General features: G+C 61.5%; 1 protein-coding gene across 3 annotated transcripts; it reads left to right on the plus strand.

Moving 5' to 3' along the window:
* The first annotated feature begins 134 nt into the window (after nt 1–134).
* On the plus strand, nt 135–6,761 carry ELF3 (E74 like ETS transcription factor 3). 3 transcript variants are annotated; one of them, XM_068541899.1, is made up of 9 exons: nt 135–2,415; nt 2,771–2,941; nt 3,223–3,444; nt 3,591–3,686; nt 3,782–3,901; nt 4,025–4,114; nt 4,270–4,386; nt 5,258–5,453; nt 6,012–6,761. In XM_068541899.1, the coding sequence occupies exons 2-9, from the start codon at nt 2,779–2,781 to the stop codon at nt 6,124–6,126; spliced, it is 1,119 nt and encodes a 372-aa protein (XP_068398000.1). In that variant the 5' UTR covers nt 135–2,415; nt 2,771–2,778; the 3' UTR covers nt 6,127–6,761. The 3 variants fall into 3 exon arrangements, with proteins under 3 accessions (XP_068398000.1, XP_068397999.1, XP_068398001.1); XM_068541898.1 differs by having other exon boundaries at nt 135–2,941; XM_068541900.1 differs by lacking the exon at nt 3,782–3,901 and having other exon boundaries at nt 135–2,941.
* The last annotated feature ends 5,983 nt before the right edge of the window (nt 6,762–12,744 follow it).

A 12,744-nucleotide genomic window follows, 5' to 3' on the forward strand; every position in this document is an offset into this window, starting at 1 on the left:
CCGTTGCTGCTAATAAGTGCGCGCTGGAGTGCTCTTCCCGCAGCCTCTCGCCCTCCCCGGTCCTGGGTAACCGGCTCCGCGTGGTCTGTAGTAGAGTCTGTGCAGAACCCGGCACTAAGCTGTGGTTTCCACGTGGGGATCTAGGCGGTTAGCGACTTGGGGTGGGGTGTGGGGTGAGGGGAGGGTCGCACAGAAGTATTTCAGGATCTTTAAGTTGTTTTCCTAGATCCAGGGTCTCCCTGGTGGCGGGCTGAGAGGCGGTCAGCACAGACCTCCCACCACGCCCTGCAGCGTGGGAGCGAGGACGCGGGGCGCCTGGTGGGCGGCCCTTCCGGCAGACCTCCCCGGTGCCTGCTCCTGGCTGCTCCTGGCTGCTCCTGGCTGCTGTTACAGGCGGGGACTACTGGGGGCCGGCCAGACGCCTCCCCGGTGTCCAACCACTCAGCTCTGCGCCCAGCGGTGTCCTTCCTGGTTCTGTGCAGACCCTGGGGCGCCGAGGAGCCCCGCGGGACCCCTTCCGCAGCAGGAGCCTGAGTGCAGCTTCACAGCCAGGCGTCCTGAGCTGTGTCCCCCGCTGTCCCGCCAGGTGGGCCTGCGACAGCGCCCCTCCTGCCCCCTCCAGAGCCCTCTCCCAGCCAGGTGCTCTCGGAGGGCTGGCGGGGAGCACGTGAGCCGTCTGGAGCTGGAGCCGGTTCTCCCACATTCCAGGGCGAGGGACAGGGTAGAGGGCGTGCCTCGGGCTGTGGGGGAGGCCCCTGAAGGGCTGGGGAGCTGCTGCCCCAGAGCTCGGCTCCGCACCCGTGGCCCGTGGGAGGGACCCTGGACCTTAATGCCCTCTGCTCTGCGGGGCACCCAGCAGTATCAGAGACCGGACGAGAGGCAGATTCCTGAGACAAACCTCTTAGTCCTACAGAGGGTTAAAGGAAGGGGGGCTGGGGCGTGGCCTTTCACTTGAGGCCGGGCCTCCCAGGACCTTGGCAGTAACCAAGGAGGAGGGGAAAGAGATGTTCAGATGCTGCATCTTTGATGCGTAAAGATCTGAGGCATCAGTAAGTCCAAAGGGGCTTGTCTTCATGGATGGGAAACGGAAGAGGCCCCAGGACCGGTCTGTGCCCCCTCGCCAGCCTGTGCCGTCCCCACGCAGGTCTCCGTGGTCTGCGGGACATGGCCCTCGTGGTTAGGGCTGAGTTCGCGGAGGGGACCCGGGTAGGAGGGGTTGCCTTGCCCACAGGGAGGGCGAGGGCCTCTGGAAGGAGCGCTAGTTGGGGGATATAAACCTCAGCCCCACTTAACTAGCTCCGCGTGGCCCGGGCAAGTCTTCAACCCTCGAGCTGCCGCCTGCTCGTCTGTAAAATGGGGATCACCACACATCCTGACGATTCTCGTAAGGGTTAGACAGGGCCCTGCTAACACGGCCTGGCCCCTGATGAGCGCTGAGCTGGCCCAGGTAGCCGGGCCTCTGACGCTAGAGGGCAGCAGGTAGGTGCCGCTGAGCCCTGTGCGTGGCGATTAGATGGAGGCCAGATAGAGGGGTAAACACGTCCACGTGGGTCCGGCCCCTCCCTCGGCAGCCCTGCGCGGTGGGCTCCCCCAGGGGCTAGGTAAGTTCTTCGGAGCAGAGCCAGGTCCTCCAGAGGGGGCTGCAGCGACTCTGATGCTTGGATGGCGTCCGGCAGGCAAAGGATGCCAAAACGTTGCCAACAAAGTCGATGCCGGCGGTGGCCCTGTGGCTGGGGATGCTGGGGACGCTGGGGCCCTGGGCAAGGCTGGCAGGCCGTGAACATTGCCTGGTGTCTGGAGAGCCTTCCAGCCTGAATCCCAGGCGTCGTGGGAAAGATCCCCAAACCTCCGTATCTTCCCTCCCTGCTAGGCCCCCTTGTCCTCAGACCTGCAGATGTTTGGGGGCCAGGAGCCTTCCTGACCCAGTTCTGACCCAGATTCCCCACCCCTTCCCGCTTCAGCCCATCCCTGGCCTGGCCCCCCAGAGGAATTTCCTGAGCCAGAGGCTGGCCGAAAGTGCAGATGCCCACCCAGCGTCCACCTGCCACCCGCCCAGGCCACTGCCCTGTGCCCAACCCCAGAGGGTGCGCGATGACAGACCCTGACAATCATTAAACCAGCCGGGCCTGATTTCCCAGCACCGCCGGCCTGGATCCCGGCCAAGTGGCACAAAATATGCAAATCACCTGGGGCCAGGAGCCCAGTCTAAAGGCCAGGAAATCCCCTCGACCAATGAGCCACCAGCTCAGGTTACCGCGGGTGCCTATAAAGGCCCGGGCGCGGGCGGAGCTCGGAGCTTCTACTTAGCGCGGTGGGAGCTCGGCCTGCGCGTCAGCGCTACCTGGCGAAGACTTCCCCCTGGATTTCCTCTGCCTGCTGCCCCTAAACCCGCCTGCCACACCCTCAGCTGCCAAGGTAGGACCCCTGCCTGTCGCACTCCCCCGCCTGGCCCTGAGGGGATTGGGGAGGGGCCGGTGGAGCTTGGTTCTGAGCCTGCCCAAGCAGGAGTGCAGGGCTGGGCGGTGTCCTGAGGGCCCGAGAGCCCGTCCCTGCGAAGGACAGAGTGGCCATGACTGCTGGTCCCACTCGTGGGCCCAGGAGGGCAGAGGAGGGAGCCCAGTGGGAGGCCTTGTGCCCCCCACCAGCACACCCTCCGTCCCCCGGGGTTTTAAGACCCTGGAGCCCTTCTTGAGGAGAGGGTGTCCTAAGAGATGTTGACCTTCGTGCCCTTGCGCCCCTGGCTCTCACCAGCCTTGCCCTCCCTTCCCAGGTAGCCTCATGGCTACAACCTGTGAGATTAGCAACGTTTTTAGCAACTACTTCAGTACGATGTACAGCTCGGAGGACCCCAATCTGGCCTCTGTTCCCCCTGCCACCACCTTCGGGGCCGATGACCTGGTGCTGGCGCTCAGCAGCCCACAGATGCCCCTGGAGGGCACAGGTGGGTCTCAGGAGGGGCTGGGCGTTTGGGGAGGGGGAGACATCCGTCTAAGAGCCTGGGACAAGCGGGGGATCGGGCAGGGGGAGGGCTGGGGTGAGCTGTAAGAAGCTGGGGTGTTGGGATTTGGGGGCTGTGCCTGGCGGGGGTGCTGGCCAGGGTGCTGTGAGCACCACCGCCCGCCCTGCTCCTGGCTGGGTGCTCTGAGAGTCCAGGCGGGACCCCCGGAATCCCCAACTGGCCCCAGAAGGGGGCTGACCCGTCGCCGTGCTGGCCCCTTGCAGAGAAGGCCAGCTGGTTGGGGGAGCAGCCCCAGCTCTGGTCCAAGGCCCAGGTCCTGGACTGGATCAGCTACCAAGTGGAGAAGCACAAGTACGACGCCAGCACCATCGACCTCTCGCGCTGCGACATGGACGGGGCGGCGCTCTGCCGCTGCGCCCCCGAGGAGCTGCGCCTGGCCTTCGGGCCCCTGGGGGACCAGCTCTACTCCCAGCTGTGGGACCTCAGTGAGTCCTGGAGGGGAGCCCGCCTCCTGCCCCGCCCCCTCCTCAGTTAGGGAGGCTGGTCTGGGGACTGGCCTGAGGGCACCACCAGGGAGAGAGCCCCAGGGAGGGGAGGGGAGACCCCTGGGCTCTGAGCCCCTTCTCATCAGCTTCCAGCTTCCCCGACGAGCTCAGCTGGATCATGGAGCTTCTGGAGAAGGACAGCATGGCGCTTCAGGAGCCCCTGGGGGACCAGGGCCCCTTCGGTGAGAGCCCCCTCCCAGCCTGTCCCGTCCCCTCTCTGCCCCACCCCCCCAGCTGGGAGAGTCAGGGCCCCCTCTGAACTCTCACCTCCCCCCAGACCAGGGAAGCCCCTTTGCCCAGGAGATGCTTGAGGACTGCAGACAGGCCAGCCCCTTCTACCCGGGCAGCTTCGGCACGGGGGCCCCCTCCCCGGGCAGCTCTGACGTCTCCACCGCGGGTGAGCCCTCGGGCATCTGCCCACAGCCTCCCCTCCCCAGATGCCCTGAGCGCTGGCACCCCGCACTAGACCCCGGGCTTTCTGGGAGGACCGGAAGGGGCTCACTCTGACTCGCCCCTCCAGGGACTGGCGCTTCTCAGAGCCCCCAGGCCTCAGACTCCGGTGGAAGCGACGTGGACCTGGACGCCCCGGACAGCAAGCTCTTCTCTGGGGGTAAGTGGAAGGAGCCTCCTGGTCCCCGTGGGTGTTCCACTGGCAGTGCTCAGGGGCTGGCCCCCTGCCCCACCCCCTCAGGGTTTTCCTGGAGGGGGGCTGTCCCCCAGCAGCCCCCATGCCCCCCTCTCCTGACCTTCCACCTCTCCCCACAGACGGCTTTCCCGACTACAAGAAGGGGGATCTTAAGCATGGGAAGCGGAAACGGGGCCGGCCCCGAAAGCTGAGTAAGGACTCCCGGGAGTGTCTTGAGGGCAAGAAGAGCAAGCACGGTGAGAGGGGGCCCTGCACGGCTGGGGGGGCCCTGCACGGCTGGGGGGGCCCTGCACGGCTGGAGGCCGTGGTAGGGCAGGTGGGTCCTCTCTCCTGAGCTGGGCCCTCCACATGCTCCTGTGCAGGGGGCCAGGGTGCGCGTGGTCACTGCCCGGTGGCAGGGCCTGGCTGGTCCTGCATGGTGCGGTGGCGATGGAGCCGCAGCGGCTGCAGGAAGGGTGGGGCTGGGGTCCAGGCTTCCTGCCCACCCCTCATCCTGCCTGAGGGGCACACTTGCTGGCGGGTGCTGGGCAGGCTCAGGCAGGGACAGTGGCTCGGCCGCTGGACGCCCCGTCCACCGAGGGCCATGCAGGGGTGGCCCTTCCACGCACCAAGTCCCTGCCCCTGGCCTTGGCCCTTGAGTGGGCTCCTGCCACCAGAGCCACCGGGAGGGCCCCCGCAGCTCTTTCTCATCCGCACACGCAACCCCTCCCACATGCATTGGGCCTGTTTGCTTCTTGGGGTCATTCTTCCCAGGAAGCTGTCCCCTTGTCCCCCAGGCCGGGGCCAGCTCTGTGGTCCTGCACCTGCTGAGCTCTCACCACCTTTTACTGTATTTGCTTTTTTTACCGTGACCCCTCGGAACTGTGAGCTCCTCAATGCGGTACCGTGTCTCAACCGCTCTTGTAGCCCAGCCAGACATTTGATCAGCGTCTGAGCGAGTTAAACCTCTGTGCCGTGTGAGACGTGGTCTTCCTGGAGCTTCCCCGGCTGTCCAGTGGGGGAGGCCAGGAGGGAGGCAGCCGTCAGTAGGCTGTGCACCGGGATGGGCAGCGGTCGTGGGGGTCAGGGGTGCCCTGGGCCACTGACCGATGGAGCCTGGCCTTGTAGCCCCCAGAGGCACCCACCTGTGGGAGTTCATCCGCGACATCCTCATCTACCCGGAGCTCAACGAGGGCCTCATGAAGTGGGAGAACCGGCAAGAGGGCGTCTTCAAGTTCCTGCGCTCGGAGGCCGTGGCCCAGCTCTGGGGCCAGAAGAAGAAGAACAGCAGCATGACCTACGAGAAGCTGAGCAGAGCCATGAGGTGAGCGGGCCTCGCTGCCCGGCCGGGGCGGCCGTTGGCACCATCAGAGCCCTCCCCCTTCCGACGGGTGTGAGTCCCGTGCAGCGAGGAACCACGGGGTCTGGCCGCCTCGTGGACTGAGTGGGAGCCTGGTAGGTGGCTGGCTGGCCTGCAGCACACACTGAACTTGATCTGACAGCATTTCTTTGTATGTCTGCAAGGCTCGTCCTAAGAAAGGCACTTGGTGGTAAAAAGGGCAGTAGCCAAGGCCCACACCATTGAAGCCATTAAGTTGCCTGTCTCTGGACCTTTGTTTCCTCCCAGACCATCGCTAAGGTTTCCTCAACCCTAAAATCACGTGGCTTCATGATGGGCCCAGGACAGAGCTGTAAGCCACACAGAAGCCAGGGCATGGCCAGGTGCTCGGGACAGAGCAGGGCGAAGGGGCAGAGGCTCCTCCGTGCAGGAAGTGGTTCGGGCCCAGGCCGGCCGGGCTGCAGCCCAGCGGGGCAGGTCACCTGAGGGTTCCTGGCAGGTGGGCCCCTGCCTGGGCACCTCTGACCACCCTTCTCCCCTCAGGTACTACTACAAACGGGAGATCCTGGAGCGGGTGGACGGCCGGCGGCTTGTCTACAAGTTCGGCAAAAACTCCAGCGGCTGGAAGGAGGAGGAGGTGGTCGGGCATAGGAACTGAGGGTCGGACCAGCCCTGCGACCAAAGCTCGGACTTGAGGCTGCAGCCCCCCGGAGAGGACCCCCAGGACGTCGGGGCATGTGCCCTTCGCCGTGGAGAGAAGCTGAGGCTCTGGGTCCTGTCGGCCGTCGTCCTGGCATCTGGGGCAGGCGGCCTCTGCTCTCTGTCCTCCTCTTGGAATTACAAGCCTGGTGTTTGGGGCGACTTGTGTGCTGGCTGTAGCTGCGCTCGCGGCTCCTTCTGTCTGGGCCGCGTCAGACCCGATCAGACCCCAGTGGCGGACACCTCCCTCCTACAGAGGCCGGAGCAGGCTGAGGAGGCTGGGGGCCCTGGGCCCTGAGAAGGGCCCCCTCTTTCTGGACTGGCTTCCCCCTCCCCGCTCAGTGCTTGGACTCCGCAGGCGGGGGTCAGAGCACTCCGTAATTTATGTGCTATAAATACAGATATGTACATAGAGATCTATTTTTTCTAAGACAGTCCCCTACTGCCCCTCCCTCACCAGGTGCTGGTGGCCACACTGACTGTTCTAGGCCCTCTGCTGGACCAGTGAGGAGCAGGGCGATGCCGGGACCCTTGGGAAGGGGCTCCTGGCTCCCTCCTCCTGTGAATGGGGGCAGAGACCTCCAATAAAGTGCCTTCTGGACTTTTTCTAAACTTTGTCTTAGCTACCTGTATGCTAAAGTCTGGAGCTCTGGCCCGGATGTGGGCAATGGGGTTGGGAAAGGGGACCAGGGCAGGGGTCTGCCGGCTGGAGGTGAAGGTGGAGGCTGAGGTTGGGGGAGAGTGAGGGCACCGGTGATCCTTCCCTGGAGCTTGGGCTGTCCTGCTGCCACGAAGCACCTGCGGGGCGACCTGGGCTGAGCCAGGTCTCGGCAGCCCGCTGCCCCGCTGTCAGGCCGCTGTGCCCTGGCGTCCACTAAGGAGTCTGGAATTGCGTGTCTGGCCTTGTGGAGTAAATGTGCATTCCAGCCAAGCTGGCTGCAAGCTGAATATCTGTAAGATGAATCCAAGCTTTCGTTGTCGGACGTGAAATCGGAGTTATGATCTTGCGGAGGGAAAAACAAACAAAGCAAGACGAGTGCTTGAGAAGGACTCGGGGGAGGAGGAATGGTTGGCCTGGTCTACGTGGCACCGCGGACACCGCTGCCGCCGCGTGGCCCCCTCCCCAGGAGGGAGGCTGACAGCCCGGGTCACAGACGCAGAGGGAGGCTTGGCAGCCCCAGGGACTCAGCCATGGTCCCTGCCGTCTCCCCAGAGGCTTCTCCAGGGTTGGGGCTCCTCTGACGGTGTCCTCAGCAGACTCCAGAAGGTGCTGCTCTGTCTGCACAGAATGACACACCTGGGTTCAGGTGGGGCTGTAGGTGGAGGGTTCCTCGTGAAGAACGTCTCCCAGAGTGGCGTTCCTTAAGTCTGAGGCCTCGAGTTCCGGGGAGCACTTTAAAAAGCCATTTTGTGCGTTTGAAAGGCTGTTTAGCTGTCTTAGAAATATCAGATCATTCACCAAAGGGATGCGGGTAAGAAAGGGATCTGAGAAAAACAGGTGTGTGCTGGTGTGTGCGTGTGCACACGTGTGTGCATGGGGCTCACTCAGGAGGACAGGGCCTGGCGGCTAGGAGGGTGGGGAGGTCGCTCAGGAGGGGATGGAGTCATGAAAGAAGCTAGAGTCCTCTGGAGCCCTTGGGGAAGAAGTCTCCTTGTGAAGGTGGGTACTGGGTGAGCGCTGGGGTTTAGTCTCCAGCAGTCCCCACTTCCCCGCGGATGCTATTGGGGGTCCCGGCCTAATAATCGCCTCATTTCTTGAAAATGACCAATTGCGGGCGCTGTGCTCACCTCTCCGCCCGCATTATCTGGGGTCCTCGCGCCCCCAGAGGGTCACCCACGTTGCCTGAGTCCCTTCTGAGAGTGGGCAGGAGCCCCGGGACCAGAGCACACCTCCGGGACCCCAAGCCCCCCAGGACCCTCCGCCTCCATCAGCTTCTTCAGCCCCGAAGGAGGCACCGGCGGTGAGACGTGGCCCGGAGGGTCTGCTGGGGAGGAGAGCCGCCCCGCGGCCCAGCCCTTCATCCCGTGCCAAAGGGCCCGAGGCCGCAGTGCCCGCACGGCGCGCTGACCTTTGTCCTGCCGTTTTCAGTTTATGAGGTGCTTTCCTCATCCTTTATCTCATTCCTTCCGCACCACAGCCCTCGGAGGGGACTGGGCGTCCCCGTGTCCCGGCTGGGGCGGGAGGCTTGTCCAAGGTCGGCGGAGCCTGGACTCCTGCCGGCGCTGGGGGGCGACAGGGGGCGGGGCCTCGCTCCCTCTTAGGGGGCGTGGTCCTCAGTGTCTCTGTCCCCACACTGCCGCCCCTCCCCCCGCCCCAGGACACTGCAGGGCCCGGCGGCCGTGCCTGTCCCCACCTCCCCGCCGGCTGGACTCAGGGGCGTGGCCCACCTCTTACCTGCCCCCGTGGGGTCGGGGGGCTGCTGGGCAGGGGAGGGAGCCCCTCGGGGCGTGCCTGCGGGGGAGGGGCGGCTTCGCCCCTTCAGCTCCCCTCCCGCACGCGGGGGAGCCGAGCTTTCCCTGTCTTCGATTCCTTTCTCTCTGTTTACACCCTTTCACCCTCAGGAGCTGTGGGGCCTCCGGGCAAGGCCGGGCTTACTCATCTCAGTGCCTCCGCAGCGCCTGGCACAGAGAAGGCGCTCGATAAATATTTGCTTGGCTGCCCTGTGCCTCTCCCTGCCTCTCCCCTCCCGGCCGCCCCCTCCCCCTGGGCACACACGCACTCAGGCCCCCCAGCCTCACACTCGCACACAGCCACACACACGGCCTCAGCGCGCCCCCTGCAGTGGACGAAACCCCCAGCCCCTGAGTTATCAGCTCACCTCCTCCCCCCTCTCTGAAGCGGTTCTGCTCCCCTTCTCCCCGCCAGGTGGGCTCAGGCGTGCCCCCAAGTCGGGCCCAGTGCAAAATGAAAACTCAGCCCACTTGTTAAAAATTATCAACCACTCCCAAGTGGCAACAGCAGAGCTGGGCATTCACCCACGCACGGACCCTCCCATGGGGCCCTGAGGGACCCCTGAGGGCAGCACCCCTGCCGGTCAGAGCCACTGAGCCGCCCACCACACCTCCTGCTACAGGTGCATCTGCAGCAGCAGAAAACCAGGAATACGTGGCCAACTCTTTAAAATCAGACCAATTGGGCTTCCCTGGTGGTGCAGTGGTTGGGAATCCACCTGCCAATGCAGGGGACACGGGTTCAATCCCTGGTCCGGGAAGATCCCACATGCCACGGAGCAACTAAGCCCGTGCGCCACAACTCCTGAGCCTGCGCTCTAGAGCCCGCGAGCCTCAACTACTGAGCCCGTGTACCACAACTACTGAAGCCCGTGTGCCACAACTACTAAACCTGTGCTCTAGAGCCCACGAGCCACAACTACTGAGCCCGCGTGCCACAACTACTGAAGCCCATGTGCCACAACTACTGAAGCCCGCGCCTAGAGCCCGTGGTCTGCAACAAGAGAAGCCACCACAATGAGAAGCCCATGCACCCCAAAGGAGAGTGGCCCCTGCTCGCTGCAACTAGAGAAAGCCTGCGCAGCAACGAAGATGCAACGCAGCCAAAAATAAATAAATAAAAATAAATAAATAAATTTAAAATCAGAACAATTTTCACACAATGACGGGACGGTGGCTTCTTTTTCACCAGAAGATCTGGCTGTGCTGAGCCAGCTCCCCACCGGACCACAGTCTGCGGAGGCAGAACCGTGGGTCCCCGCAGCCACCATCATCACTGCCACGCAGGGCCCTGTGGCCCAGAAGCAGGAAGTCCTCAGCCTGGGTGGACGTCTCTGTGTCTGCCCCCCACCTACTGCTCCCGGACTAGGAGCTCATCCTGCAGCCCCTCGACCTGCAAAACGATGGCTCATTGAGGCTGTCAATCAGTAAACAGGTGATGGGGGGGGGTCATACCTGGATGTGGATTCCTGCCAGCCGCTTCCACCATGAGGGCCTGGGGACCAGAGCCCCCTGATGCGTACTTGGAAGTGTCGAATTTTCTCACCTCAAGACCTCTTTTAGCCCAGTTGGTGCACAACATATCAAGGACACCCTGGAATATGGGTGCCCTCTGCGCTGGGCATAGCTGATTAACCCAGGGTGCCCAAGAGCCGCCCTTGCCCCGCAGCCTTGTACCGGCCCGGCCCCTCTCCCTCTGGAGGGATTCATCTGTGCAGCACGTCTTCACAGACTCTTCCCGAAACGGACCTCTTTTCAGGAAAAACAGTGTCCCTAGGTGAGTCGGTGAGTCCTGCATCGTAACCAAATCCCAATGACTGTGGAACAGGGCACTAGACCCAGGTGAACAAGCCCCATTTCATAGATGGGGAAACTGCGGCTCAGAGGAGGCAGGCGACTTGCTCAAAGGCACACAGCGTGCGGTGAGAACGTGAGCTCAGTATCGACAGCTGCCCCCTAAGCAGCACCTACTGGGTGAGGGGTCACTCGTCCCTCCTCTCACTGAGCATCTGCCTTGCCACCGGCCTGCGTGCAGGGGGCCCAGGAGGGAAGGGCCACCCAGGACTGCAGAGCCCACGAGATCTCAAAGAACAAACCCCCATCAGCCTCCCAGCAGGCCTGCGAGGCAGGATGGACCCTCCTCTCCCGGGGGGGGGGGGGGGGGGGGAGGAACCGAGGCTGTGCAGGGTGAAGAAACAGCCCATAAGGGCCTGAGACCAGGATCTGGAGCCTGGCTTCTTGCGCCTCTTTCCTCAGCCCCACCACGGACTCCGGACTCCGCCGGAAACCCCACCACCAGGTGCACAGTTTGAGAAGCGCCTGGGGTGTGGGCTCCATCAGAGTAGGTTTCAGGATGCTTCCCAGTGCCCCTGTGGGAGGATGGAGAGCGAGGTGCCAGTTTTTCAGACCCTCCCAGTAGCCTCCTCATTCTTGTCCTGACTCCCCCTCCCCCTCCCCTCCCCCCTCCCCCTTCTCCTCCCCTTCCCCTCCCCATCTACTCCCCCTCCCTCTCCTCCTTCTTCTCCCTCCTCCTCCCTCCTCCCTCCTGCTACGTGCAGGGCTGGGCTGGGGCAGCACCAGCAGCAATTAGCCCAGCTCAGCCACCCGTTACTGGAACCTTCGTGTCAACTCTGGAGCTGGTCCAGGAAACCACACCCAGTGTCCCGAATGACTCAGCTTCACCTGCCCACCTCCACACCTGCCAGCTTCATTGACCCAGGCCACAGCAGGAGGGGAAAGTCCCCACATCCCTTGGTCTATCCTTATCTACCCCATGGGTTTGCAGGGCATGCTGGGATTTATAGTCCTTATATTGCAGGCTTGGTGCCCTGGCTGATTTCTAGCCGTGAGGAAAAGCCGGTGCAAATGCTGGGGTTTGGAGGATGCAGACAGAGCATGTACACTCTTCTGTAGTATCGTCTGACATGCAAGCAGCTTAAGATTAGGAGAGACACCACCTCTCATATATCAAATTGGCAAAGAGTGAAAAGAACACCCCTGGTGTCTAGGCTGGTGAGGATGTGAAGAAACCGAAGCCTGCACAAACCGTTGGTCTAGGTGGGAATTAGGAGACACTTTCCGAAGAACAATTTGACAAGCTGTCTAAAAACCTTGAAAAGCATGCATGACTCTTCCCTAGCAATTTCACATCTGAGCACTTTTCCAAAGAAAATAATTGGGTAGGTGCACAAAGATGCGTGTACCAGAGCTCCCTCTGTGGCAGTGGAGTAATCGGAGACAAATGGTAGCAACCACAGTGTCACCCAAAGGGGGCTGGCGAAACTCGCTGCAGTAGAGATATTTACTCACCTCCCAGGCAGCCCATAAAGTGAGGTTGGGCACCTCTATTTACCGACATGTGCAGCTGTCCATGATGTACCATTAAGTGGGAAGAAAGTGGATTTGCATTCACTGTGTGTCGAATGATACACTTTTGTAAAAATGTTAGTGGTTGTCTCTGGGCAGAATCATGGAGAATAACTATATTTTCTTAAAAAAACAGATTCTGTGTATATTACTATAAAAGAACTAAACTATTTCCCATTTTGAAAAAAAACACACACACACAAACAAAAAACCAACTTTAGGTATCAATGGGTGAGAAGAAGTTTCCAAACGCTGTTATTTACACCTACTGCCTCCACATCTTTCTTCCTTTCAGTCACTGAGGTAAGAATCAGTCCTTTCAATTTGATGAGATGCCTTTGGCTCTGAGAGGTTAGGACTTTGTCCAGAGATTCACAACAAATTCCGGTGTTTTTGTTTCTTCTTTCTTTCCTCTGCGTTGGTCCCATGGAAGCCATGAGTCTTCTGATGATCCCGTGGAAACCATTCTCCTCTCAGTGTCCTTTTGTACCTCTAGCATCTCTGTGTGGCTTCTACAGCTTTCGTGTCTGCTGAAATTCTACATCTGTTCCTGCGTGCTGTCCACATTTTCCTCTAGAACCTTTAACATCTGAGTTATACATGAATCTGGTTCTATTGGTAACTTTGTTTTTTGACGAGATTTTTTTCCTTTGTTTTTTTTTTTTTTTTTTTGCATGTCTCATAATTTTTTATTAAGTGCTGGACATCTGTGTAGAACAGTAGAGGTTGAGATAAACAGCACATGTGGCTGGGAGTGGGT

This window comes from Eschrichtius robustus, chromosome 3 (assembly GCF_028021215.1).
Source record: "Eschrichtius robustus isolate mEscRob2 chromosome 3, mEscRob2.pri, whole genome shotgun sequence".
In the NCBI taxonomy this organism is placed as follows: domain Eukaryota; kingdom Metazoa; phylum Chordata; class Mammalia; order Artiodactyla; family Eschrichtiidae; genus Eschrichtius; species Eschrichtius robustus.